Raw genomic sequence first — 27,199 nt, 5'->3', positions numbered from 1 at the left:
ATGCCCCCCCCTGCGCCCGGGGCCCGGCTCCGGCTCCTCGCCGCCGCCGCCCTGGCCGGCCTGGCCGTCATCAGCCGAGGTACCGCAGCGCCGGGGGCGGGGGGGGCTCGGCGGGGACGCCGGGGTCCCGGGAGGGGGTACAGGGCCAGGGCGGAGGCGGGCAGGGAGGTACCCCTCGAGGGTAGGGGTATGCGGAGGTCTGGAGCTGGAGACCTGGCAGCAGTCCTTGGCTGGGCAGGGGGTCCTTGGGTGCATGGATGCGCGGGGTTCAGGGGTGCATGTCCCTATCTGGTCAGCTGCTCCATCACTAGCAAGAGGGTCGCCGACACCTGCTGCTGGCCTGGGGCGGCAGAAATATACAGCTCTAGGTCAGGTAGGGGCTCAGACATTGGGGTGACAGTCCCCGCCTGGGCAGAGTCTCCAAACTGAGTTGGGGTACTAGGCTGGAATGATGCCCCGTGCGTGGAGAGATCTTGTCTTTGCGTTTTGGAGAGGGTCCCCTGCGCAGTCCTTGCCTGGGGACAGAGCTCTGCGTCTTTAGACGGAGGTGAAGGAGGGAATGTCTTCCCAGGGTCAGCAAGCAACGGGGACAGAGTGCCCAAAGACTGAAATAAATCCCAGACCCAGGGAAATCAGAGAAGGGGCTGAAACTCCCTATCCAGGTTTTCCTCTCAGCTCAAAGTGTTGGCATTTGGGGTGTTGCAGTTAATTGGGAGATGGCATTGGGAAGCCAGCAAGTTGGGGTGCTGGGCTAAGGATTCTGATCTAAGTCTTCAATTGGATGAATATTTGGATGGAGAAATGGACAGGTGAAGGAGTGGGGGGTGGGCTGGAGAAGGTAGGACAGGAAGAGTTAATGCAGGGTCTCAAGGGTCTCAACCAGTCCAGTGGACCTGGAGACCCTCTGTAACAGCAGGTGTGAGTCCTGCCTTGAGGATGTGTCTGGATTGTCTCCCCTGCAGGGCTTGTCAAGGAGAGTATGGTCAAGGAAAGGACCCTGCGGGCACAGGAGGGAGAGGGATGGGGCAGAAGAGTAAGCTGTGGGTACCCAGGAAGCCAAGAAAGTGTTAGTCTGGCGTTTCTACATCACTTCCTCCAGGCCCTGTCCAATCAAGCATCACAGAATCAGGGACATGCTATGCCATCAGGGACCCAACATTATGACCCCAGCTGGCAGCCCCAAGGGAAGCAGCTACTCTGGGCCTCCAATCAAGTCACCCACAGTCACACAAACATCCCAGTATCCCAGCCAAGCTGCACCTGCAGACTAGAGTCACATGAACAACCCTGTCCACGAAGGACGCCCACACACAGATCTATTGGGGGAGGGCGTGGAATCTGCCAGGAATGGAATGGGCCAGCAAGTCTACCGCTTAGCACAGCACAAGGCTGAGCACCGTCTTACTTGCTGACCACTGGCTGGGTGCCTTTCTTGCCTGTCGCTTTAGGTTTCTGTTTCCGGCTTATTTATGGGCCCTCCTTGCCAGTCTCTGTTACTTGCTGGTGGCACTCCCTGCCTCCCTGGGCTGTCTTTCCATCCCTGCTGTTTTCAGTACGGTAGCATGTCTGCCTCTCAAACTGGTCTCCATTGGCCTCTGTGTTGGAGTCCCTCTTCTTTCCTTGCTCCCTCACTCATACTGTACCCCTGTTCACTTCTGCACCTGTTCCTTCCTCCCCTCACTGTACCTCCTTGAGCCCTGACTCCACCCAACTCTCTTCTTAAGGTACTGTTCCATTTGCCAATTTGCCTCTCAGAAATCATTACTATGCATGTCTCCTGGGGTCCTCCCCTGGGGGCGGGAGGGGGCGGGGCAGGGCGGGGGCGGGGGAAGGGCTTGTCTCTGGCAAAGCCATATGACCTTGATCAATGAAAACCTGAGAGTGAGAGAAGATGGAACCCAGTGGGTTGAGCCAAGATAAATCTACCTGTCAGGCAGGTGCCCCATTCATACCCACTGCTACTTGTGTGTGTGTGTGTGTGTGTGTGTGTGTGTGTGTGTGTGTGTAGGGGGGCACCTTATTTTGTTAAGTATGCAAAATAGTGCCTTCTTTTTTTTCAAACCATGTTTTGCATATAAGAACCAAGTCCTTGACCCCAACTTCCTCACGTATTTTTCTAGTCAAGAGTCTCACAGACTGGCCTTGAATTCAAGGTGATCCTCCTGTCTCAGCCTTCCAAGTGCTGTGATTACAGGCATGGGCTTCTCTCTTTTCTCACAGTTTTTTTGTTTTTTGTTTGTTTGTTTGTTTGTTGGGTGTTTTTTTGTTTGTTGGTTGGTTGGTTGTTTTTTTTTAAAGGGTCTTAATATGTAGCCATGGTTGGCCTGGAAAATGTAGACCAGGCTGGCCTTGAACTGAAGGCAATCCTGCCTTTTCTTCCTAGATTCTGGGACTATGGCTGTGTGCTACCATGCCCAGGTCTCACACACACCTGAGAGAAGCTGATGGATGAGAAGCCAGGCAGCAGAGGGCCATACTTCCTCAGCTTTCTCTCCCTTCCACAAACTCATTCCACACAACTTTCAATGCAGAGCAAAGGAGGCCCGTTCTTACTAGTGTTTTCTTCCTAAAACAGAAATAAAGTCAGCCCATTTCTTGTTGTTGGCTTATTTACACTTAGCAAAATCTCCTTGGCTATGTAACTATAAGCCTACAATTAATCCCCCACCCCAAATCCTTTATGCCAACACTGTCCACACATTTACATATTCATTCACAAAATGAAGCTTTGCCGGCTGGGGATGTGGCTCAGTTAGTAGAGTGCTTGGTTATCATGCAGGAGGCCCTGGGTTCGCCCCCCAGAGCTGCATAAGCTGGAGCATGGTGGTGCATACCTATATTCCCTGCATTTGGGAGCAGAGGCAGGAAGATCAGAGGTCCAAGGTCAGTCTTTGCTACTGAGCTAGCCTGGGCTATCTGAGATCCTGTCTCAAAACTAACTGCATCAAAAAATTCAACAGAGTGAGTGAGTTGGTGGGGGAAAGGGGATGCCTTCTGCTCCTGGAGCAGCTGGAGGGGAGAGGGCATGCACACAGCAGCCAGCAACGAAGCCCAGTGCCACCCCTGACCATTCCATGGCCCTTGCATCCTGTCCCAGACTCTGACTCTTGATCCTTTTTTTTTTCTTTTTTCCTTGTTTTTTTAATATTGCATTTACTTATTTGTATAGTGGGGGTCAGAGGACAACTTGTGGAAGTCAGTTCTCTACTTCCACCATGTGGGTCCAGGGGACTGAACTCAAGTTATCAGACTTAGCAGCCCAAGCTGGTCTGGAACTCAGAGGGTAGTCATGTATTGTCCCACCCTGTGGGTAGCTCAGGCTGGTCTCAAACTTGCAGCAATTGTCATACCTTGTGTCCCCAGCACCAGGATTACAATTGTGTGCTACCACACCTGCTTCGTTGGCTCAGTAAATATTGTGTAAACTGACATTCTAGGTACCTGAGAAATGTGGTGTGTGTGGTGAGGGCAGGGGGCAGGGGGCAGGGAGCAAGCCACACTAAACACTCCTTCACAGAGCTTACAGGGAAAAGAAGAGAGATCAAGAATCAGCTGAAAAAAAAAATCCAACAAACAAGTAGATAGGGGCTGGAGAGATGGCTCAGAGGTTAAGACCTCTGGAAGAGAGGTCCTGAGTTCAATTCCCAGCACCCACATGGTAGCTCACAACCATCTGTAATGATATCTGGCACCCTCTTCTGTATACATAACAAATAAATAAATCTTTAAAAAAAAAAAAACAAGTAGATAGGTCATCTCAGGGAGTGTCACATAATGGGAAGAGGCTAGAAGTGCTTCGGAGGATGAGTTGTCCATTTTAGAGGAGAGTCGTCCAGGAAGCCACCCAGGAAGGTGAGAAGGGGGTTAGGGCCTGAAGGAAGAGCAAATCCAGCCTTAGCTTTCCAGGTCCCAAGGAAAACAGTGTGTGTAAAGGTCCTGAGGTGTCAAAAAAGGGTGGCTGATGGGCAGCGCTCAGGCATCACATGAGTGGAGGCCCCAGGCTTCCAAGTTGAGCAAAGGTGGGCTTTCGGGTGGCCATCATGCCAGAGACTATTCCTTCTGTAGCCCTTCCCTGGGCAGCCTAAAGGAGCTCCAGGCCCCAGGTAGTAGGATCATTACCTTTCCAGCTCCAGTCCTCACCCAAGGGCCCCAGCTTTGCCTGGGTTCCTCCAGGATCCCTAAAGATTCTTACTTCTAATTTCTGGACACAGAGCTTGTCAGAAATCTCTTCCTCCCTTGACTGTGGCCTCTGTTTATTGATTTATTCTGTTAGTCTAGACTGGAAATCTCACAAGAGCAGGAGCCTGGGGGGAGCCTGTCCTCACAGAATGCCTCCCTTCTAAATCCCTAAGCTCTCTTTCTCAGCTTATTATTTATATTTTTATATATGTTATTACATATCACCCACAGTCTCACTATATATTTCAAACTGGCCTGGAACTTACTCTGTAGTCCAGGCTGGCTTGGAACTCTGTAGTCAAGCTGGCCTCAAATTTGGGGCAATCCTCCTGCCTCACTTTTCAAGTGCTGTGAATACAGGCATGAGCCACCAAGTCTGACTTTCACAATGTCTCTCTAATCTACCCTATCTCCAGTAAGAGACTTCTTTTCATTTTCATTTGCCAATAATGTGCTTTTCGACACAGCCAACGCTTCTTAGGCTATTTGACATGTCAGGTGCTGAAGTAAGCATGACTTTTGCTTGTGAACTCTCAAGGCAGTGCTCAGAAAAACTTGCACTGAATTCTTATTCTTTGTTTTCTCCAGATGGGGAAACTATGGCTCAAACCATGGGGATGTGTAGTCAAGACATGGAAGGGTCGACACTGGGCTTCCCAGCCTGGGCTCCTTTGAGATCTGTCACTTGTCTTTAGAACCTTATACTTCCTTTCCACAGACCTCTCTCTGATCTAAGCAAGGCACAGTCCTGGGTCACAAAGACAGAAATCACAGCATGTGGGACTGAAAAGATGGCTCAGTGGGTAAGAGCATTTGCTGCTCTTGCAGAAGACCTGGGTTTGGCTCCTAGCACCCATATGACAGCTCACAGCTACCTCTAACTCCAGTTCCAGGGAATCCAACACCCTCTTCTGGTTTCTGTGGATGCTTCTGCATTCACATGGTGCACATAAACTCACACAGGCACACACGTGTACACATAAAGTACAAATAAATGAATATTTTTAATCACACCATCAAGAAACTCCAGGTCAGGTAAGGGAGGCGCTATAGACATCTAACCTGGCCACCTAGAACAGGGTGTGGGGCCTCTTGTCTGAGCAATCAAGAGCTCTTCCTGAATGGGGTATTTATGTTGGAGTCTTGAAGAATGAGAATGAGTTCAAGAGTCACAGGCATCCATTCATATTTATTTAGCCAACAACTGTTTCCAAGAGGACTCCAGTGAGAGCCAGGAGACACTAAGGACATAGAGCTGAGTCACAATGAGGCTCTGTCCCCAAAACATGTCTAGTTTGCAGGAGAGGTGGGTCTCTTCTGTGAATTTAGTTATGATGGTCAGTGCCCAGGCTCTGTGTGAAGGAAGACCAGACTTGAGGGAGTCTGGGAGTGTTCCTAGGAGAGTTTCCACATTGATACCTTAAACATCTTTTAAGGCTTGATGTTGGCCAGGCACTGCACTGGATCATGCTGCAGCCCTGGAGGAGTTCCCACACATGGCCACAATCGGGAAACTCAGGCAACATGGAGAGGATTCGGGTCCAGTGGAGTTTTAATATTGTCTTTGGGGCCAGATGTGGTGGTTCATGCCTTTAATCCCAGCATTTGAAAGGCAGAGGCAGGCAGGTCTCTGTAAGTTCAAGACCATCCTGGTTTACATAGTGAACTCCAGGACAGCTAGGACTAGGTAGAGAGACCCTGTCTAAAAAAAGAAAAGAAAAGAAAAGAAAAGAAAACTTAGAAAAGATTGTCATTGGGTAAATGAATGTCTGCCTGATTTGGTCTCTACACTCTTTGAGTGAAGCCTGGGCTGCACAGCACCTGATCCAGGGTCTGGGTGTTGTTTCTAATACATATATGAAGGCCTGTGGTATCCATATCCACAGGCAAGGAGCTAAAGGCCCATTGAGGGACAGGCTCATTGATCAGCATATCACCTAGGACTGTCCACAAGACCACCTTGATTCAGGGTCACATGACCTGAGCACTGGGGCTGGAGTTCACCTGAGCCACTGGAGAAGAGGGATTTGAGGGTGTAGTGGATGGAGGAGCAGAGAGAGGCACATCTGGGCCTCAGGGGGGCTGGAGGCAGGAGGGGGACACGGGGACTCTGGGACTTGACAGGCAAGCTTTGGTCCCAGGGGCCACTGGAGCCTTCAGAAGTGGCAGTGCCAGTGTTGAGAAGTGTCCTGTGGCAAGAGGTGCCTCTGTGCTGGTCCCTCTGTCCGGAGAACCTGGGGCTGAGGGCTTTCCTGTGGTGTGGACCTCCACTCTCTATCTCAGGGCCCCTGTTTGCACATTGAGCCTGTGTGAGTGGGACTGGACATGCCGAAAGGCTGTCGCCTTGGACAGTTCACTGGTCCCCACTTGTCCTTCTCTCTTCAGAGCACTGGGGTAGTGGAGTATGATCTACCCACAGGGGACTTGCAGCAATATCTGTGGGTATCCTGTGCTGTCAGTACTGTAGGGTGGGGGATCTAGGAACCCTACAGCGCCCAGGGAACTCCAGCCCTCAATGGGCCAGGGTTGAGGGCCCTGTCTAGGTTACTACAAGAGCTTGGCATGCTGCAGGGTGTATCTGTGTTGGCCAGCTTACGAAGGGATCGTGGTACCACACCGGGCTGTGTTCCTGAACTGATCATCATCACATTCCCTCGCTTCCTTTGGTCTGGATGCATATTTTAATCTGTGACTTTTAGACTCCTCTGTGTGTGTGTGTGTGTGTGTGTGTGTGTGTGTGTGTGTGTGTGCGCGCATGCACGCACACGCGCGCGCATGACCTGGTCAGAAGTGACAGCATGATTTACTAAGAATTACAGATTCTTAGACAGGGCAACCCCTGTGTATTGGAGGGGATGTGACAGTGTGGTGGTCTGTCCTCTTAGACAAGTGGTAGCTTTGTGCAAGTGGGACCAGAAGCCTTCCAAAGTGGGTGTAGGGAATGTCTGCTCAGGCTGGCAGTGCTACTTGTCTGCAACCCTGGGTGAGCAGACTTTGCAGCTGTGTGTGGGGTGCGAGGCTGCTGTCAGTGGAACCCTGAGGGAGCAGCAGAGTGACTAGGTGCACCAGTGCCGTTTGGCCTTTGGCATCCGTTTGCAGCTGAATGGGTCTATCTGCTTCTGGGAAATGGCTGATTTGTACAAGTGACCTTCTGCTAGGCATGTGTCTGGGGCTGTGGGTGTCCCTCTGACCTGGGCAGTAGCCACGTGTATGACAGGGCTTAGCCTTGGCTTTGTGTTTTTCGTAGGCCTTGGCGGGGTGTGTATGTGTGTACACATCCCATTGTTACCTGAGCACATGTGACAAAGTCCTCTGCATGGGCTTCTCACAGAGCAGCAGTAGCTCTGGCCTGCATGACCCCAGGCTGAGAGGCTTCAGGGCTCAGACCCAAATCCCAGGCCTAGCCAGCTTGCTACATTGGTTCTGTCCTAGCCCCATCCTGAGGGGCTGTTGATTGAGAGGCCCCCAGGGAGTCATTGGCATACCACGGGCAATTAATTCATTAGATTAATTAGCTCCTTTTCCCAGGCTGGGGGCAGGGCAGCCCTCTCAGGGCCCTCCCGCTCCAATCATCCAAGGTCATTCACTCCTCTCAGTGCTGTGTCCTTGCCCCCACTTACCCAGCCCCCACTCCCTGGCCCTGGTCCAGCCTGCTGGCTCCGATCCACAGACTTGAATGGTGGTGTGACCGGGCCGCACTGGTGTGTGCAAGCAGGCCTGTGTGTGCACTATGAGCACTGGCATGCCAAGTGCGTCTGGCAGGGGTGTGTGTGTGTGTGTGTGTGTGTGTGTGTGTGTGTGTGTGTTCAACCACACAGGATGCCTAAAGGTATGCATACAAGCCCATGTTTAGTATCTGTGATAGCTCCCTCTGTGTGTGTCTGCACATGTATGTCTGAGTTAATGTGTGTTTATGTACATCTGTGTGTATGTATGTACAACTGCTCAGATGTTCATGTGTATATTTGTTAAAAATATAAGCCAGGCGGTGGTGGCGCACACCTTTAATCCCAGCACTTGGGAGGCAGAGCCAGGCGTATCTCTGTGAGTTCGAGGCCAGCCTGGGCTACCAAGTGAGTTCCAGGAAAAGGCGCAAAGCTACACAGAGAAACCCTGTCTTGAAAAACCAAATATATATATATATATATATATATATATATATATATATATATATATATATTTCATGTATGTATGAGTGTCTGTGCATGCATGTGTACTTATGCTCAACAGTCTGTGTGTATGAATGCATACAATGTGTCGCTGTGTGTGCAAGTGTTTATGTATATGAATGAGTCCTGAGCACTTGTATGTACATACATGGTACCTGGGTCTGTATGTGAACATACCTGCATGCTCGTTTATTACATCTATGCATTGTGTGACTTTTCCTGAGGACACTTGAATAAACATCTGTCCATGGGGCTGGAGAGATGGCTCAATAATGAAGGCAGTCTACTTCTGGAGAGGGCCCGAGTTCAGTGCCCAGCACCCACATCAGGCAACTTACAATAGCCTGTAACTCCAACTCCAAGGGATCCGATGCCCTCTCCAAGGGCACACACCACACATACATATAATAACCAAAGCAACAACAAAAGGAAACGTCTACCCACCCCAGACAGGGCACAAACAATACACCAGAGAAATAATTATGAAATCCAGGACTAGTTGGTGGACCAATGAGTTCAAATGGGGTTTTCACAGGAGTGTGGGTGAGAGTGACTCACAGGAACGTGGGCAACGTTCGGGCAGCTACACCATCAAAGAAGAGTTCCCCCCGCCCCCCGACACACCCCAGCAAAGTTAACCAGGTTCCTCCTGCGGGGTTTCTATGTGCCACCCCATGAGCTGGCATGACCCGTTCCTATGCTGCCTCCGGTGCTCTGAGAGCATCCTTCCCACAAGGGACTATTACTTAGTCCAGTCCTGCAAACACCTCCAGTGGTGCTCTGCTATCAAGACAGCAATCTTGTTATGCCCCAGGGGACAGTGTTCCATAGTATGTAACTGGGAGTCTGTGCACACTAATGTGTCTCTGAACACTTTGCTTTGCATACTCGTGTAGCTGAGTGCTTAGACGTGTCTGTGTCACTGTGTTCGATAGGTGCATATATGTGTCTGGGTGCACAGGTGTCTGTATGCATGTATCTCTCTGCATGCACATTTGTCTGTGTGTATGGGCTGCAATTGGGTGTCATCTCTGTAAGCGCACTGGTCCACAAGAGTTCCATTCTGTTTATGAGTCAGAACAGACCACAGGAAGGGACATGGCATATATTGGTCTATTCTGAGTATGTCCACTATGTGTGAATTTCTAAAAACAATGAATTCTTGTAGCAGTGGATGCAGATGCCTGTGTTTGTGTCCGTGAACAGTGTTTGTCACGGCTGGCCTCACCCCAGCTGCCAAGGCTGAGCAATCCCCTCCCTTCTACAGGACTGCTCTCCCAGAGTCTGGAGTTCAGCTCACCCGCGGACAACTATACAGTGTGTGAAGGTGACAACGCCACCCTCAGGTACATCCCGGTGGAGGGGCTCAGGTCGCCTGGGCTTCACAAGGCTAAGCCCCTCCACCCACTCTGCATGCACAAGCCTTGATGACACCACCTGCATCTGGAGCCAGCTGTGAGGGGGTGGGGGCACTAAGCCCAGCTCGACCTATAGTAGACCTTACTGTCCTCATAAAAGTGAAGAGGTGGGAACTACTAGGATTCAAAATCCTGTAGACCATGAGTGCCAAGGATGCTGAGTGAAGGTTATCAGTCTCTGGGGCCATCTCCTCACTAGGGTCTCTTCTCCACCTGTGTCATTGTCCCTTGTGTTATCTGTCTGTCAGTCTGTCAGTCTGTCTATCTATCTATCTATCTATCTATCTATCTATCTATCTATCTATCTATCATCTATCTATCTATCTATCTAATCCCTCTGTGTGTGTGTGTTTCTCAAATTGTCTTATCGCAATGTCCTGCCCCTCTGTCTCTTCTTCACCCTTTTACTCTTTCCAAGTCTTCTCTCTCTCTCTCTCTCTCTCTCTCTCTCTCTCTCTCTCTCTCTCTCTCTCTCCTCCTCCTCCTCCTCCTCCTCCTCTCCTCTCCATCTTTGCCTCCTTTTTCGGAGTCTCTGCCCCATCTTTCTTGTTTTCTATCTCTATTTCTCCCCACTTGTCTCTGTTCTTCTCTCTCAGGGTCTTTGCCCCCACTTCCCACCTCGGAGTCAGTCTCCCTCCCTCCCTTCCTGTCTAATACACAGCAGTTCCTCAGAAGTCTGGCTTCCAGGCCTCTTCCCTCTCTGAGGCTTGGTTTACCTTCCTGTAGAGAGGGCACTGCCCTGTCTGCTTCCCAGGGTCCTGCAGGTGTAGTGGCAGTGGATGGGGAAACCCTTGCCTTCTCTTCTTATCCTCCCCTTCCTCCCCAGCTGCTTCATTGATGAGCACGTGACTCGAGTGGCCTGGCTGAACCGCTCCAACATCCTGTATGCAGGAAACGACCGCTGGACCAGTGACCCCCGGGTGCGGCTGCTCATCAACACACCTGAGGAGTTCTCGATCCTCATCACCCAGGTGGGGCTCGGTGATGAGGGCCTCTACACCTGCTCCTTCCAGACCCGCCACCAGCCCTATACCACTCAGGTCTACCTCATCGTCCATGGTGAGCCCTGTGTGAAGATGAGGACAGGTGGGGAGGGGACAGGAAGACAGGCCTGCAGGATGGTCAGGGCTAGGAGGTACTACTGAACAGCCTGCACTATGTACGCTCGACCCACTGCTGGTCACTACCCTGGGATACAAGTGAGTGGAGCATGAGCCACCTCGCCCTTGTGGATTTCAACCAGGCTGGAGGTGGGGTGGCACCACACTGGTTCTCTAACAAGGTAGTGGGTGAGGTACTCAACCTCAGCTCTGTGTGTTTGCTGAGCTGTGTTACTGTGACTCCCCGTGAGTGGATACTCTTCTGGGTGCTAAGGAAACACACTAGCCTGGCTGTTTCTTCCTGTTTGCACTTATTTCCCACGGAGAGGTTCAGGGGGTTCCTAGACATGAGGAAGGAGAGTTAGTGTGCACACCTCTGGGGGTGAGGGAAGAGGGCTAAAGTCTGGACTCCTGGGTCTGATGAGATAGGTCTGTACTCCTGGGTGTGGTGGGAAAGAGGAGAGCTGGGGTCTGTACCCCAGGGTCTGAGGAAATAAGATTGAGTCTGAGTATGACTCCTGGGTGGGAGGGAGGGCTGACATCTGGACCCCTGGATCTGAGGGAGGAGGGATGGACCCTGAACTCCTCAGTCCGAGGGTGGAGGGCTGTAGTGTGGAGTCTACACCCATGGGTCTGAGTGAGGAGGGTCTGAGCCCACACCCCTGGGTCTAAAGGAGGTGAGCTGGGGTCTGTAATCCTGGACCTGAGGGAGGAGGGCCAGGCTTGGATCTGAAACAGTGGAGCTTAGGTGTGAGTGGCTAGAAAGGCACCCTCACCCCAGCCCTCTCCTCGGTCTCCAGTTCCTGCCCGCATCGTGAACATCTCCTCACCTGTGGCAGTGAATGAAGGGGGCAACGTGAACCTTCTCTGCCTGGCTGTGGGAAGGCCAGAGCCCACTGTCACCTGGAGACAGCTCCGAGGTGAGGCTCCCCCCCTGGCTGTAATCTGAGCCCCTCTGTCCTCCCACCCCTAGCTGGAGCCCAGACTCCCTCCCTCTGAACCTCTCTAGCCCTTCTGATGACTTGATTCCTTCCCACCCTGGCCCCCATTTCTTACCAGACTCCCATCCCCTTATCTGGAGGCCTCCCACCTGATGTTCAGGCAGGTCTCTTGTCTCCAAGTCACCTGACACCTCCCCCCCCCAGCTTCCCTCCCCCTGACAGATTCTCCTGACTCAGGCCCCAAGCTAGGCTGCATCCAGTGTCCTACCATTCATTCACCTAGCAGTCCTGTACTCTCCTCTGTTGGATGTTGTAACCTAGTAGTTTGAGTGGTCCCCAGACCTCAGCATCAGCAACTCCTGGGAAGTTTCCAGAAATGCACATTCTCAGGCCCCCGCCCTAGATCCAGAGGCAATCAGGAGCTCCCCTCTCTCTACCTACAACCTGCTTTATGAGTTCCGAGATCCAGTTTCCCCGAAGGTGCCTCCAAGCTGCCTGACATGTCAGGCCAGGACAACACCACTTCATTCCTATCCCCAGATAGCCCAGTCTCGGGCTCTTCCTGCATTTTTGCAGACCCATAATGACTGAGTCCCATTCCTTGGATGCGCTGAGAGCAGGAAACCCAACGTAGCCTCATGTCCTTCATCCTGATACTTGGTGTCTTCTGAACCCTAGATCCTGCTTGCCCTAAGTGCTAAATGACTGTTTGTGACCTCATCTGTTGTTTTAAAAAAAGATCCCAGGTATCTGGATTACCAATCTCAATCAGCAGGTCCAAATTCCCTGAACCCCAAGAAACTTCTGGATCCTCCCTCACTGTCTGCCTTTCCTGAATCCTTGAAAACCAAAACCCAAGATCCTGGCTTCACTCCCTACTCCCAAATGGGTCCCCTGAGCATGACACAAGAGATTCCAGATGTCTAAATCTCTTGCGCCTGAAATCCGAAGCCCCTTTGTTCCACTGGGTTTTGAGCTCCCCAGCCCCACCCTCAGCCCCATCCTGCCCCACAGGACCTTCCCGGCTCCCCCCGGGCACACCAGGCCCTGCTGTGCCCCGCTGATGTGTGTCTGTGTTGTGCCCGTGTTGTCCCGTGTTAAGTGTTTGTGTCCGGCCCCGCACCCCCTCCCCCGCCTCCTCCACAGACGGCTTCACCTCAGAGGGCGAGATTCTGGAAATCTCCGACATCCAGCGGGGCCAGGCCGGGGAATACGAATGCATTACTCACAACGGGGTGAACTCGGCGCCTGACAGCCGCCGCGTGCTAGTCACAGTGAATTGTGAGCACCAAGGGGGCGCAATGGCTGACCCTGGATACCTGGGGAGGAGGGGTCTGCCGCATGAAGCTGGAAGCTGTGTGGGAATTCGGATCTGGGGGAGGAGGGTGCTGAAATGGGGCCCCGAAGTCCTCATGCAGCAAGAATGTGCCTCTGTCCCCTATCCCTCTAAAGATCCCCCGACCATCACCGATGTGACCAGCGCGCGCACCGCCCTGGGCCGGGCCGCCCTCCTGCGCTGCGAAGCCATGGCGGTGCCGCCTGCGGATTTCCAGTGGTACAAGGATGACAGGCTGTGAGGACCTGCACCGGGCAAGGCTGAGGGAAGAGGGGAGGGGCGGGAGGCCCTAGGTCTCGGATCACAGAGCCAGGGTAGGGAACCTGGCAGTGCAGAGGTGCGGAGTCCTGGGTCTTGAGAGTCTAGGGTCCAGTTTCTAGATTACAGGGTCTGTGGGCTCCTGGAAGAAAGACTACTTCGGGCACCAGTATAATGAATGCTAGGATTGCCCTCCACCCCACCCCGTGCAAGACGGTCTGGGGTTGAGGGTCGATGCTAAGTGTGTGGAAGACAAATTTAAGAGACCACCAAGGGCTGAGTTTAATAAGAGACACTGGGGATTAGGGACACATTCTGGGAATGTACTGGAGTGGCCCTAGTGCGTGGAGAGGGGATCCGTAAGGAAGTCTGGGGTCCGTGGGGTACGTAGTAGAGCTCTGGGTCTTTGCGGGGGGAAGAGAGGAGCCTGGGTGTTTGTGGGGGAGCTGGGCACTGCACCCCAAGGGAGGCCAAGACCAACCCTGATCCGGATCTCCGGCAGGCTAAGCAGCGGCTCGGCAGAGGGTCTCAAAGTGCAGACGGAGCGCACCCGCTCCATGCTTCTCTTCGCCAACGTGAGCGCTAGGCACTACGGCAACTACACCTGTCGAGCAGCTAACCGACTTGGAGCGTCCAGCGCCTCCATGCGGCTCCTGCGTGCGTCTGTGCTGGGCGGCGGGGTGGGACAGGGTTGTGGGGGCTGAGCACCGGTGGGGCAAGGAGGTGAAGATATAGGGATAGCCCCTGGCCCAGAATTGAGGAAACCCCAGCAGTGTCACAGAGTAAAGAAACTGATTCTCAGGTGGTATGCACGAAGTTCTAGACGCGAACCCCATCACTATTTAAAGTCAGCATAGTGGTGCACCCAGGAAGGGAAGGCAGGAAGTTACATAGTGAGTTCAAGGTCTGGGGACTCATAGGGCCTAGTAGAAAAACAATAAACAAATGGGCTGATAGATGCATATCAAAGAAACAGGTGCATGTGCAAAAAAACAGACGTAATTGGGGGTGGTAGGTTTGAGATAAGATCGCTGGAGAAAGGGGAGCTCTGTGCAAGTCAGCAGGAAGAGGGAACAGCCATTACAAAGACACAGGAAGACAAGGACAGCTGCTCTTAGAGAGAGCCAGAGCTTCCCAGCGTTGATCAGAGGCTCTGGACTTACTGCACTGCCCCCAAGGCCACTGACGGCTGTTAAAGAGTGATCGACGTGAGGTTGACAAGCCCTTTTTACTGCTCCAGGAATCCAGTCTCAGCCTCTCAAGCTGTTTTGGGGCAGAGCCTACAGGCTGTTATTGTCTGGGTGCAGAAGTGTGAGCCAAGAGAGAAGCTGGGTCAAAAGTGACTCCGAGCCAGGGACTTGTATTGCAGGGTGTTATCGCTGGTACTCAGAAGGCTAAGGAAAGAGGATTGAAACTAACCTAGTGGGACCCTGTTGTGAAACAGAGAGTAAAGAGAGGTCTAGGATACAGCTTAATATTTGCCTAGAATCCCGCAGTGAGGGGCTGGGGGTGTGGCTCAGTGATAGAGCATTTTCTTATCATCGTGTGCAAACCAGTACATTCCATCCCCAGTAAAACAAAGTGATAAAAAAACAAAACAAAACTCACAAACAGTCAAACAAACATAGGCATCCTGAAGTTCCTGGTGGCCTAAGAAGGTGACTGGTAGAAACACTGACAGAATTTTTAACAGGGAAAAACAAACCCCAAGGATCCAGACTAACCAATAAAAAGAAAATGGAGAAAATCTGGGAGTATCTTGAGACCCAGAACAGTTATAGAAGAGGCAGGCACAGGGAACCCAACCCCCAGACAGTTCTAATCACAGCAACCCTCGGAAGCTGGAGAGAAGGCACCCAGGAAAGACCCGCAGGGCCTCCCCACCTCGGCCTCCCTCTGTGACTGTTTCTCTTTTGCCAGGCCCGGGATCCCTGGAGAACTCAGCTCCGAGGCCCCCAGGACCCCTGACCCTCCTCTCCGCCCTGGGCTGGCTGTGGTGGAGAATGTAGATGTCACCCAGCACAGCGCACCTCCCCCTGAAGGGGGCCTCAGGCCAGGAGCAAGAGAAAGGGGGTGAGCAAGCGCCTTGGGTCTCAAGGGGGACAGAAGAGCTCTCAGCCACAGAGGAAGAAAGAAGAGGAGGAGGAGGAGGAGGAAGGTCTTTTAGAGAACCCATCACTGTGAGGGATAACGCAAATTATGCATCTTTCTACAGCCATTCTCGCCACCCGTTCACGTCTCCAATTGTGACCCACCACCCCCAACCCCTCCACACCCCTCTCTTAGCTCAGGCTGTCAACTGGCTCGTGTGCGTGTGTGCGTGTGTGTAGTGTGAGTCTGCATGGTGTGTGTGTGTGTATGTGTGTGAAGGTGTGCTGGGGAGGGAACCAGGAGGCCTCCCTCTCTGGAACCGACTCTCCCATGGCCCCTGCCCATTCCTGCTGCCTCTCTTCCTCTGGCTGGAGGTAGGTATGGGGGCTTCATGGTGGAAGCTTGACAAGAAGATTGCCAGCTCTCCACCTTCCCATATATGCACGAACACCTACCCCCTCCTCCCTGTTGAAGGGGCAGGTAGGGTGGGTGTCAGGTGTCACTCAGCCTTTGTGAAGAGGTGGGGATCTTCATTATGGCTTGTTTCTCCCTGCTCTATCACCAGTTGCCTGCAGCCAGAGACCCTGTCACTGGCTCTGTGGCTTGAAATCTCCCTTGTCCCCTGCCCCTCCCGGACCCTGAACTTTCTGGCCCCCTTCCTGGGCCAATCGGTGCTTCCATTCAACTGATGGGCTGGTGGCGCTTGTCACCGGTCTATCTCAGTGCTTTGCCCCACCCAGACCCCCAGACTTCCCTTGGCCACAGTGGCACCCTCCAGCTGCCCTGCAGCTGACCCACAAGCATGGGCTCCCTGGCCACCTGCTCCCTCTCCTCTCAACCCATAGTACCTCCAAAGGCTGCTGTGACCACACACACACGCACACACGCACACACGCACACATGCACACACGCACACATGCACACACGCACGCACGCACACACACACCAGCGACTGACCAGCAATAGCTCTTGGCTTCAGCTGCCCCAGAGTCTGTGACGAGCAGTAATTCCCTCAGAGTAGGCCATTATTATCCACAGAGGAAGCTGACAGGCTCTGTGCGTGGGAACACCCCACCTTGATACACCAGGCCTCACAGAGTTGGAGAGGAGACACACAGACATCTTGAACCCAGGCAGAGGCACCATGCCACCAGCCCTAGCTTCAGTAACCACACACCCAAAACCATGCCACTCAGAGCCTGGTGAAGACGAGGGCAGAGAGGGGCAGGGAGGCAGGGGCAGTGACTGTACCTCAGACGGGGGCGTGGGCCCCATCTCACATTGTCTTCCATTCCCAGGGTCCGGGATGTGGTGGGGAGGGGGAGGGATACCAGGGGAGGTGGGAGGGGGGCCCTGGGGGCCGTGTGTTCCAATTCATGGGGAGTGTTGAGACCACCACACCAATAAACGCCTTTTTCCAAAGTCCCCGCCTGTGGAAATCAGTGTCATTGAGGATTTGGGCAAGTGGATGGCAAAGGAGGTGTAGCCATTTGGTAAAGGATCCCCAATGCCATTCCTACCTCTGCCTGTTAGGGAAGTGAACTCCAATTGGCTTAAGCTGCTCAACAGAGCCCATCCATGTTTGGCTCAGAGATGGGCACATGACCCAATGATGCTAACAAGGAGGCATATTGTCTCTAGGAAGGGAGGCTCTTCTGCTGGTCAAGGGGGCTCAGTCTCATAGCCTGAGCATGCAGTGTAGCTTTATTATGTGGAGGGGGAGTGTTATGGGGGGTAGCAGTGAGGAAAGGGTAGAGCAGCTGGATCAAACCCTACCTGAAGCCCACTCACCCACACACAAGCAGTAAAGCCTGTGTTTGTATAAGCTAATTTGTATCATGCTTTCTGTTGGCAGTGATTAAAAAAAAATACAAAATCTTGATTTTTCTCCCCCTTTGTATATATATAGTATTAGGGACTGAACCCAGTATTTAATCCTTACTGGGAGATTCTAGACAGGAGCTCTACCACGGAGCCACATTCTCATCTGTCACTGAGGGATTCTAGGCAGCTGCTCTAGTATGGAACCACATCCCAAGTCCTTGGTGTTTTGAGACAAGGTCTCCCTCTGAAACACTGGCCTTGAGCATGTGCTCTTCCTACCTCAAGCTCCCAAGTGTTTGCATTACCTTGGACTGTGGTACCTGGCTCTGTGTGTTGCTGCTTGCAGCCTAAGATTCCTCACTGCTGCAACTCTAAATTTCCCGTGAGAACTCTTGTTGAAAAAGGAAGACATGTCTTGCCAAGGATAGTAGCAACAGCAGCAGCTCTTCATGGGCACCGGAATATTTCATCAGTCCACAGTATTTATTGCTTGCCTGCTGTGTGCCAGGCTCTGTTTCTGCTGGGATAATAGTGTGGTGTGTGCCTCACTGAGCTTTCAGTTCAGAGAGGGAAGCTTCCTGACATCTGTCATTGCACACTTACAGGACCGGAGGGAAGCTGGGGACGTGGAACTTCACTCACATTCAAGGCAGGGGAGGGGTGTCTTTCTGAGTGCTAATGGCTACTTCAAGCCTTGATAAATCAATGACATGGGAAAGAGAAGTGTCCAGGCAGAGAGAACTCCAGGGACAAAGAGCTGGAGGCTGGGGGAAGTGCAGTTGGCAGAAGGCCTACGGAGGAGTAGCCTTGGGAGGAGAAGTCACAGGAGTTGACAGAGGCCAAACCACAGGCCTCAGAGGTTAGAATGCAGAGACTGAATGATGTCTAAACACTATGTACAGCCGGAGAGGAATTTAGAGAGAAAGGATAGAGAGAAGTCATGATAGTGCATGGCTGCCATCTCAGCACCCAGGAAACTGAAGCAGGAAGACTGGGGAGTGTGAGGCCAACCAGGTCTACGTTATGAGATCCTTTCTCAAAAACAAAAAACAAAAAACAGTAGAAAGAAAGAAAGGTGTGTGTGGTGGCCCATGCCTGCAGTCCCAGCACTTGGGGGACTGGGGCAGGAGAATCATGAGTTCAGGGCCAGTCTGGGCTATCTAACAAGTCTGATGCCAGCCTGGGCTCCATGAGACTCTGAGTCACAAAACAAAGCAAAAAAGGAAATCAAGAGATGGGGGAGGAAGTGGGGAATGGGATGGTGTAAGATCTCATGTGTTGGATGATGGGAGTCTCTGAAAGCTGAAGGGGTGTGGCCTGGAGGAGGCAGAAGAAGGGAGCAGAAGCTGTGGGGAGGCTCCCCTTCCAGCTTGGAGCTAAACAGCAGGCCCTATATGTCAGAGGTTCTGAGTTTCTGCCAACCGCCATTCGCCCTTCTGTAGGTGGCTCTCCTATCCCCAGAGTCACATTGATGTTCTTAGATGCAAAAGGACAGGTTGAGTCTTCTGAGACAAGAGGGGGACAGGATGTCCCACCCTTAGAGTCCAATCCTCAGTCGTAGTAGGCCCCATGCTTCTGGGACAAAGCAGGAAACTGTACCCCAAAACACTTCATGGAGAGTGGGCCACCAGCTTTTGTCATACCTGGGTGGCTGCCCGAACAGTCCATGGGCTGCCACCTGGACAATAAGCTGGACTGGGGCTGATGACCTGGAAGAGAGACAGGGGAGGAGGCAACTTCAGGGGGTACCCTGGGTACCACCTAACCTTCCACCTATAGCCCGAGCCTTTCAGAAACTAGCTGAGGGGCTGGAGAGATGGCTCAGTGGTAAGGGCACTTATTGCTTTTGCAGAGGACCTGGGTTAAATTCCTATCATCTATGTGGTAGCTCACAACGGTCTGTAATTCCAGTTCTGGGGGATGTGACACCCTCTTCTGGCCCCTGCGAGCACTGCATGCTTGTGGTGCATAGACACACATGCAGGCCAAACACACACATAAAATAAAAATAAATAAACCTTAAAGAAAACTAGTTGAGTCCCTTCTCCTTCCCTCTTCCTTTTATTTCTCTTTGTTTTTTTGTTTTGTTTTTATTTTGTGTTTTTTTTGTTTGTTTGTTTCTGTTTTTGTTTTTCTTTTCTGTCTGTCTGAGACAGGGTCCTGCTGTATCACCCAAGATAACCTTGAATTTGCAGTGATCCTCCTGCTCAGCCTTCCAGTCACTATGACTACAGGTGTGGCCCCTCCGTGTGCCAATGAAAAACTGTTCAGCCACCCTTGGGAGAGCTAAGGCATTCAACAGCTCAACTTTTACAGGAAAACAAGGAAATTCCATCTACCTCAGACTTTAATAATGGAAGTCTGGAATAATTTCTATGGGAAACAGAAGTTGCATCTCACTCTACTTTGGAAGATAAATTGGAATTTATATTCTTTTGGTATACATAAGAGCTGAGCAAGACGTCCAGTTACCGGTATTCAAAACAAAGCAAAGCATGAGGTGTGGGTCTGTAACTAGTGTTTGCCTAGAATATATGGGTCCCATCCCCAGGTCTACGTAAGCCAGATGTGGTGATTACTGGACATAAGAGGTAGAGGTCGGAGGATCCTAGTTATATAGCCTGGGATACATAGTCAGGCCCTGTTGCCAAGCAATCAAACAATACATAAATGGAACAATTTTTATCAACCTTTGTGTGCTGGCTAGTTTTATGTCAGTGTGACACAGGCTAGGGTCATCTGAGAGATGGGACTTCGATTGAGACAATGCCTCCATAAGCTAGGGCCGCAGGCAAGTCTGTAGGGTAGATTCTTAATTAGTGATTAACCTGGGAAGGCCCAGTCCGTTGTGGGTTCGGCTACCCCTGGGCTAGCAGTCCTGGGTTCTATAAGAAAGCAGGCTGAGCAAGCTAGTAAGCAGCATCGTCCACGACGTGTGCATCAGCTCCTGCCTCCGGGTTCCTGCCCTGTGGAAGTTCCTGTCCTGACTTCCTATGACGAAGAACTGTGATTCGGAAGTGTAAGCCAAATAAACCTTTTCCTCTCCATGTTGTTTGGGGCGTGGTGTTTCATCACAGCAATAGTAACCCTAACTAGGACACTTTGTAAGTCATGAAGAAAAACTAGAAGAAAGACAGCATTAGAATTAGAATATCCTCCTCTTCCAGGAAGCTACTTGACCCCCACGGCAGGAGGAAACAACACCCACACTCACTTGTTGGGCCTTGACTGGGCGAGGGCTCTGCAGCTGGCTTTTGATGGGCAGTGGCCGTGGGGTCCGCACTGGGGTCAAATTCTGCACCTTTTTTCCTGGCGGGGTAAGCACAGGAGGCAAGGTCAGGGGGTGCTGCTTTTTCACAGAAGTCCTTCCTGTGAGAGGATGACAGGAAGCACATGATTGATTGCTCCAACATGCCACCCTGGTCAGTAGGAATGGAAGCTGGTCCCGGAGGGTGATAGGGTGATGGGACTGTTATTTAACGCATTGATTGCCATGCCTAAGCTTTGACCTAGGAAAGCTCCAAGCTGGCCCCAGCTGCCTCTTCCTAGGTCCTCACTCACCTGGGAAATGCCTCAGGCAGCAGATACACAGGAGCAGAAGGCCAGCCAGCAGCGCCAAGCCCAACAGAGAGCCCAGGACGATGCCCGCGATGGCTCCGGGACTCAGGGCAGAATCTGGAAGACACACACCAAAGGGAGACAAGGAAGCAGGATCCAGGGATGCACTTAAGTTTGTCTGTACCCCCAACTCATCCTTCTCAGGAAGACCCATGAAATCCGAGTTCAGTCCCTGGGACTCTCAAAGCAAAAGGACAGAACCAACTCGCTCAGAGTCTTCTCTGAACTCTATACACACACATCATGTCACATGTACATAAATAAACTAACAATCAAATAAATAAAATTTAAAAAGAGACATGAGAGAAGAGACGCTTATTGTTTCAAGCCAACCAGGTAGTAGGACATTGTCACAGGAGCCCCCCAACACTAACAGAAGCAGAGGGTCGATGTAAAAACCTAAGAATGGCTGGTCAGGTGTTGAGAGGAAGGCAGGAAAAGGTACCACAGCCCAACTTACCCGCTTGGTAGACCCGGCTTTGAGATGGGGTCCCTGGCAGAGACCCCAAGATGGGCAAGATGCGAAAGGTCCAGGTCCCAGGGTTCCGAGGAGGGAGTGGTACGATGGCTGACCTTTCCTGAGGGCCCAGAACGAGCAGGGAGACCCAGTCCCTGCTCATGGTGACTCTATCCAGGTCAGAGCCATCTGTCCATGCCTGGATGTGAAAACCAGTGAGCAGGGTGCCTCGCTCCACATCCCAGGTCAGCACTGCGGCTTCTTGGGCTCTCTGCAGCCTCCACGAGGAAATGGAGGGCCCTGGAAAGGAAAGACGCTAGACAATGAGGAGGATCTGGCGGGAGACAGTGAGGAGGGCTGGAACTGAGGGAGGAGGGCTGGTTTCTGAACGTCTGGGTTTGGCTGGAGCTCACCAGCAAGGGTGATCTGGTTGCCTCCAGCGCCCAGTGCGCTGCTGCATAGCACAGAGTAGTTCCCCAGGTCCCAATCCAGGTTGAAGTTGCTGATGAGGAGCTTCCGGCCATCCTCACTAAGCCGCAGTCGACTCCCACCTCCTGAAGCCAAGGGCCTTCCTTCCCGGGCCCAGGATGCTCTTGAGGGTGGGGGACAGCCAGTGACCTCCAGTGTTACCACCACATCCCCTGGTTCTGTCTCCTCCACTACTGGCTGGAGCAGCACTTCCTGGGGGGCTTCTGTTGGTGGAAGAAGCCCAGTTAAGAGAAACAAGACCTTACTGAATGTGAACAACCAAGTTCTATGTCCTTTGTTAAAGCAAAAGGTGGCAAATGTCCCCTCCTGCTCTGTGACCAGAGGTCACAGTCTGCCTATTCATTCATTTTTGAGTTTTTCTTTTATTTATTTGTTTGTTTGTTTGTTTGTTTGTTTGTTTGTTTGTTTTATCTATTGTGTGTGTCCACTACTGAAAGTATGCAGAGATCACAGAACAATTGCTGGGGGTTGGCTCTAGCCATTCACCACTAGGGTTCTGGGGACCAAACCCAGGTCACCAGGCTTGGTGGCAAGTGCCTTTTCCCATTGTATCATCTCACCCACCCATTCATTCACTCTCCAGCTTCTTCAGCATACATTTATGTACCACAGGATCCTAGGCTGGGAAACTCGTTATTGTTAGCTATCCATTACCTTTCTCTCTCTCTGGGTACCTGGGAAGATGACAGCCCTTTTTCTGAGCCCAGGGGTTTGGGATGGAACACTCTGTTCCTGCTAGCTCCCCACCCTGAAGTACAGGACAAAACTTTGCTTCTCCTCCAGGTTCAAAGAAAAGTCAAGTTTGAGGTCTCAGGAAACGGCTTAGCAGATAAAGGCAATTGCCAGCAAGCCTGACGACCTGAGTTCTATCCCTGAGACTTACATGATGGAAGGAGAGACCCAACTCCCAAAGAAAGTGAAGTTTGGCTTTCGAAAAATAAGTAAAGTTCTTTTTGGTCCTTTCCTTAAACTCCAAAGGACCAAAGAAAAAGTCACCCACTTCCCTTAAAGATAGCAAGGAGGCCCAGCCCCTCTCACCCGGGATGATCGTGCAGGTGCGTGTCGCCACCAGGTGGCGGGCCAAACAGGTGACTGCGACGCCACTGAGCTCCGGGCGGGCCGGGACAGCCACCAGGAGTGCAGATGGCACCGGCTCTGAACGGACGCCTTCGGGGAGACCCTGGAACTGCAGAGAGGCGGCAGGGACCCCACCGGGCCAGGAGCAGCGAAAGCGGAGGCTCCGGTCCGCGGGACCCCCTTCCACTGAGCATTGTGGGGCCCCGGGGGGCAGATCTGCCACGGAGGAGAGATCATCCAGCCTCAGTCCTTTCATCTTCTCCAGTCCCACCTCCATGCGGGATGCCCCGCTCCTTCTCTAGGTTTCTCTCCGCCTCTTTTCCTCGATAGCTCCGCCCTCCCGCGTGCACTGACCCCTTTGTGACTCCCTCCCTCTGCCTTTGCAGGTAACTTCAACCTTCGCTGATCCTACTTACCAGCCTAGGTAGCTCATGCCTTCTCTTTCGAATCTAGCTCTGCCATTTAACTTCGCTGCTCACTGGATTGGGAATTCTCTCTCAGGACCGCCCACCCTCTCCTCCTGCTGGCTCTTCTCCTTCTCCTTGGTATCCTCACGCCTTCAACCCGCAATCTACATACCCGTGGGCCTCGGCCTAAGCACGTGTATCCTTGTGCCACTTTGCTCCACCCATTAGCAATTGGTGGGTGTTCTACTCTCAGATATCCCTCCTCCTACCATCCATGCCCACCTAAGTTGTCTCTCCTCCTCCCGCTGGACAAGCCCTTTGTCCCGTCCCACCATTACGTTTCTGCTCTGCCCTGATAATGGCGCTCCTCTCCAGGTTATCCCACCTTACTCACAAATGTCCCTGTACCTTCCTGGCTAGCTTTACTCTTTCCCTGGTGGCCATGCTTACTTGAGGTTTTCTCAGAAACTGCTTGCTAGCTCCTCCCCTTCCTGGAAGTCACGCCCATCAGCAGCTATTCCCCATTCCACTCTGCTAGCTCGGCTTCTTCTCCAGCAGCCGCGCCCACCGGTAACTGTCCCAGCTCCTCCTTGTTGGACCCTCCCTCTCTGAAGGGCCCGCCTCCTACTCTGCCCTTCTCGTTGCTGTCTCCTCCCTGCCCTGACACCCCAGCCTCCACGTGCTTCCGCTCTCCCTGCTGGATGGACCCACAGCTCTTACCCGCCACAGTGAGGTTGAGCACCGAACGCCTGCGGCGGCCGGTGCGGGGGTTCGCAGCTATGCAGGCGTAAGCGCCGGCGTGGCCTGGCCCCACCGACGGCAGCAGGAGGCGAGGCCCCGCAGGCACTGCGGCCTCTGTGGGGTCTGCCAGACTCCATGCAATGTCCGCAGACGGCCGCGAGGGGGCCGAGCAGTGCAAGGTGACATTGCTGCCCGCGGTAACGTAGAGCTCAGGAACCGCATCGCGGTCGGAGAAGACCTTGATGACTGGAGCATCCGGGCCGTCTTAAGTGGGGGGCGAGACAAGGAGGAGGGGGAACTGTAAAGGAGTCACAGACCCTGAGCCCACTTCTCCCCCGGGACTCATGACTCGAATCCTCACTGGAGACACGCCCCCCACTCACAGAAGACACTGACGTCAGCTGCAGCCTCGGTGTGGCCAAAGGGGCTGCGGACACGGCAGGTGTACCGGGCGTGGTCGCTGCGTACCGGACGTGAGATGAGCAGCTGGTCCCGTTTTGCGCGGATGCGAGGTGGCTCTGCGCCTTCAGGGTCTGGGCTCTCCAGGGCACGACCGTCTCTGCTCCAACTTAGCTCCCCACTACCTGGATTCCACCCTACGCAGCGCAGACTCAGCTCGGCTGCCCCCTCCTCTGTCTCTGGAGCCCTGGGCTGTACCGACAACTGGGGTAAGGGCTCTGGAGATCCAGAACGGGCTCTGATGAGTCGGAGAGTCCATACACCAGAACTCCCTCCCTGTGCCCCACCCAAGTCTCTGCCTCCTCAGCCCTTCCTCGCTCCCCTAACTACACCAGGAGCTGTCAGCCCTCCTCCCTCAGATTAAAGACCCCAGTCCTCCTCCCTCCGATCTAGAGATAAAGACCTCAGACTTGGGTGTCCAAACTCCAATCCTATTCCATCAGTCCCAGGAGTCCAGACTCCAGCCCTCTTTCAGACCCAGTGGTCCAGACCCCAATCTTATTCCCTCAGTCCCAGGGATTCAGACCCCAGGCCTCTTCCCTGAGACCCAGGGGTCCAGACCTCAATCCTTCTTCAGACCCAGGACTCCAGACCGCAGGTCTCTTCCTCCAGCCCTCCTCCCTTAGATCCAGGGGTCCAGGCCTCAGGCCTCCTCTCTCAGACTTAGGAGTCCAGACCCAGACCTCCTCCCTCAGACAAGGTGGGGTCTGGTCCCTGTCTTGGCTCCTATGCCCACTCCCAAGTTCTTTCCTCCGGGAAGGAAGCATATTTACACGGCCAGATTTGCCCAGATGTCTGTGAGGAGAGCAGGCCCCGCAGCTTGTGCTCGGCACCTCAGGGCCCACTTACCATATACACCCACCGTGAACTCCCGAATCTGTTGGGAGACTCCTCCTCTGATGACCTCAACTGTGTACACGCCTGCATCATCCAGCCGTGCAGAAGTGAGTTCCAGACCCCCTCGAATCTGGTCAAATCTCAAGCGGGCTTGATGCATGGGGTCCAGACTGATCAGTGGAGCTTGTGACCCCAGGCCCCCAGCTGCCAGTACCTTGGAGCCCCGGCGCCAGACCACCAGAGGGGCAGGAGGCCTGGGGCTGGGGACTGGAGTCAGAGGGAGCTTGATGGTGGTTCCCACTAGCACAGCAAGGGGTCCCCCGACTTGCTGGGGGAAACTTGCAGCCTGGTGAGTCTCCAAAGAAACTTTGGATTCAAGGTTCTGGGCAGAAAGTTCAAGATTGTGATGCTTCAGGGGTGGCTTTGAACCTGGGGCCTTGCTGGGTACTTTGGTGCCTGGGACTTGAACAGAGAAGGAAGGCCCGGGGTCTTTAGCAGGATCTTGAGAATTGAAACCATCGAAAGCCACTTGGGAAGCAGGAATTTTAGAGAAGGTGCCATCGGGGCTCAGATATTGTCCCCCAGAAGACACATTGGTCCAGAATGACCCAGGTACATGGCTTGAATTCAGCCCCCGAGGAAACCAGTTGGAATCAGGGATTGCAGCAGAGGCTTCTGACCCTGGAGGCTGATCTGGAAAATTCTGGCTCGGGGGCTGGCTGGAGTCTTTTGAAACAAAGCCCTGAGAAGAGCCCCCTGAGTCTGAGGAGGAGGCAGAGGGTCGCGGAGGTCTAGAAGCTGGCTGGAGGGCTAGGAGCCCTGCTCTGAATGCTGCAGAGGAGAGGAGGGAGGGGACAGCATTGAGAGACTGCTAGGGAGCAGGCTGCTGGGGGCTGGGGGGAAGGGTGGCACAGGGAACTTACCCAGGAGTAGGAAGAGCAGCAGAGCCGATGGGAGGCCCATGGTGATGGTCGCCCTCTGGAAAGGACACTACACCGAGAGCCACAGCTTGCATCGTCCCAGGTCTGACAAGTCCAGCAGGAATGGTGGCTTAGCTTCCTGGGTGGGGAAGGAAGACAGACCTGTGGGAGGTGCCAGGGTCCCCTGGCATGATATAGTGGCTAAGTGACCCACCCCACCCTTCTTGTCCATCAGAAGATGTATGGAGAGGCCTAGAATGATCCTCCACTCCTCACCCTCAGGGGAAGGTGGACTCTCAGCTGGAACTGTGGACACCATGCAGGAAGACTTCCTTCAGGAGTGTCTAAGAAATCAGAGCGCTTCCTGTGAACTCCCTGCCTGGCTCAGGTTTCTTGCTTTCCACTCTGTCTTACCTGAAGCTTCTCTGACCCTGGCCCCTTCTGTGACTCCCTGATGTCCTCAGAATCAAGTCTCCAGTTGATGTCTCTGTCGAGACCATCTCCCCTGAGACCTAGAACTCAATTTCCATTGTCCAACACCTGCTAAACTCAGCATCTCCCCTTTGACCAACACTTTGGGATGGCTCCATCATCTGTGCAAAGGCTGGGGACCCTTCCCACCGGCTTCCTCCCTGGCACTGCCATCAATCTCTGATGCTATCTAGATTTCTCCCCCCTTTTTCTCCTCTTGGTGCCTACTGCTCAGACCTCATCATCTTCACCTACATCCCCCACCTGCTTCCTGCAATCTCCTACTCTGGTTAGGACCCCTCCCTGGCCAGCTGACCCTTCCCTCCATGTGACAGCTTTGCCTGGCTCCACAGCATCCTCTGCAGACATTCTTACAGGACCCACCCACTTCTCTGCGCTCCATCCCT

At 53.0% G+C, this 27,199-nt stretch overlaps 2 protein-coding genes across 2 annotated transcripts; one reads left to right on the top strand and one right to left on the bottom strand.

Annotated features, from left to right (window-relative positions):
- On the top strand, positions 1-16,792 carry Iglon5 (IgLON family member 5). The gene is made up of 8 exons (XM_059281941.1): positions 1-79; positions 9,616-9,694; positions 10,593-10,825; positions 11,667-11,786; positions 12,954-13,088; positions 13,260-13,380; positions 13,904-14,058; positions 15,322-16,792. Exons 1-8 carry the CDS (start codon positions 1-3, stop codon positions 15,408-15,410), a joined length of 1,011 nt encoding a protein of 336 aa, XP_059137924.1. The 3' UTR covers positions 15,411-16,792.
- Positions 16,793-17,094: 302 nt separating this feature from the next.
- On the bottom strand, positions 17,095-26,364 carry Vsig10l (V-set and immunoglobulin domain containing 10 like). Its single transcript, XM_059281802.1, has 10 exons — positions 26,325-26,364; positions 25,414-26,232; positions 24,489-24,782; positions 24,085-24,369; positions 22,919-23,173; positions 21,805-22,083; positions 21,395-21,691; positions 20,878-20,991; positions 20,531-20,625; positions 17,095-19,025 (listed from the first exon to the last, which is right to left on the bottom strand). The coding sequence occupies exons 1-10, from the start codon at positions 26,362-26,364 to the stop codon at positions 18,954-18,956; spliced, it is 2,550 nt and encodes an 849-aa protein (XP_059137785.1). The 3' UTR covers positions 17,095-18,953.
- Positions 26,365-27,199: the final 835 nt, after the last annotated feature.

Source organism: Peromyscus eremicus, chromosome 1 (genome assembly GCF_949786415.1).
Source record: "Peromyscus eremicus chromosome 1, PerEre_H2_v1, whole genome shotgun sequence".
NCBI lineage: Eukaryota > Metazoa > Chordata > Mammalia > Rodentia > Cricetidae > Peromyscus > Peromyscus eremicus.
This window is presented reverse-complemented; position numbering and strand designations above follow the sequence as displayed.

Bases quoted from the DNA above. Each gene is read 5' to 3' on its own strand.
- Iglon5 (XM_059281941.1), top strand. From the start codon at position 1: ATGCCCCCCCCTGCGCCCGGGGCCCGGCTCCGGCTCCTCGCCGCCGCC. The intron at 11,787-12,953 runs GTGAGGCTCCCC...CCTCCTCCACAG, and splicing joins CACCTGGAGACAGCTCCGAG to ACGGCTTCACCTCAGAGGGC. The intron at 13,381-13,903 runs GTGAGGACCTGC...GATCTCCGGCAG, and splicing joins TGGTACAAGGATGACAGGCT to GCTAAGCAGCGGCTCGGCAG.
- Vsig10l (XM_059281802.1), bottom strand. From the start codon at position 26,364: ATGGGCCTCCCATCGGCTCTGCTGCTCTTCCTACTCCTGG. The intron at 26,233-26,324 runs GTAAGTTCCCTG...TCTCCTCTGCAG, and splicing joins GCTGCTCTTCCTACTCCTGG to CATTCAGAGCAGGGCTCCTA. The intron at 20,626-20,877 runs GTGAGTGAGGAC...TTACCCCGCCAG, and splicing joins CTGCCTGAGGCATTTCCCAG to GAAAAAAGGTGCAGAATTTG.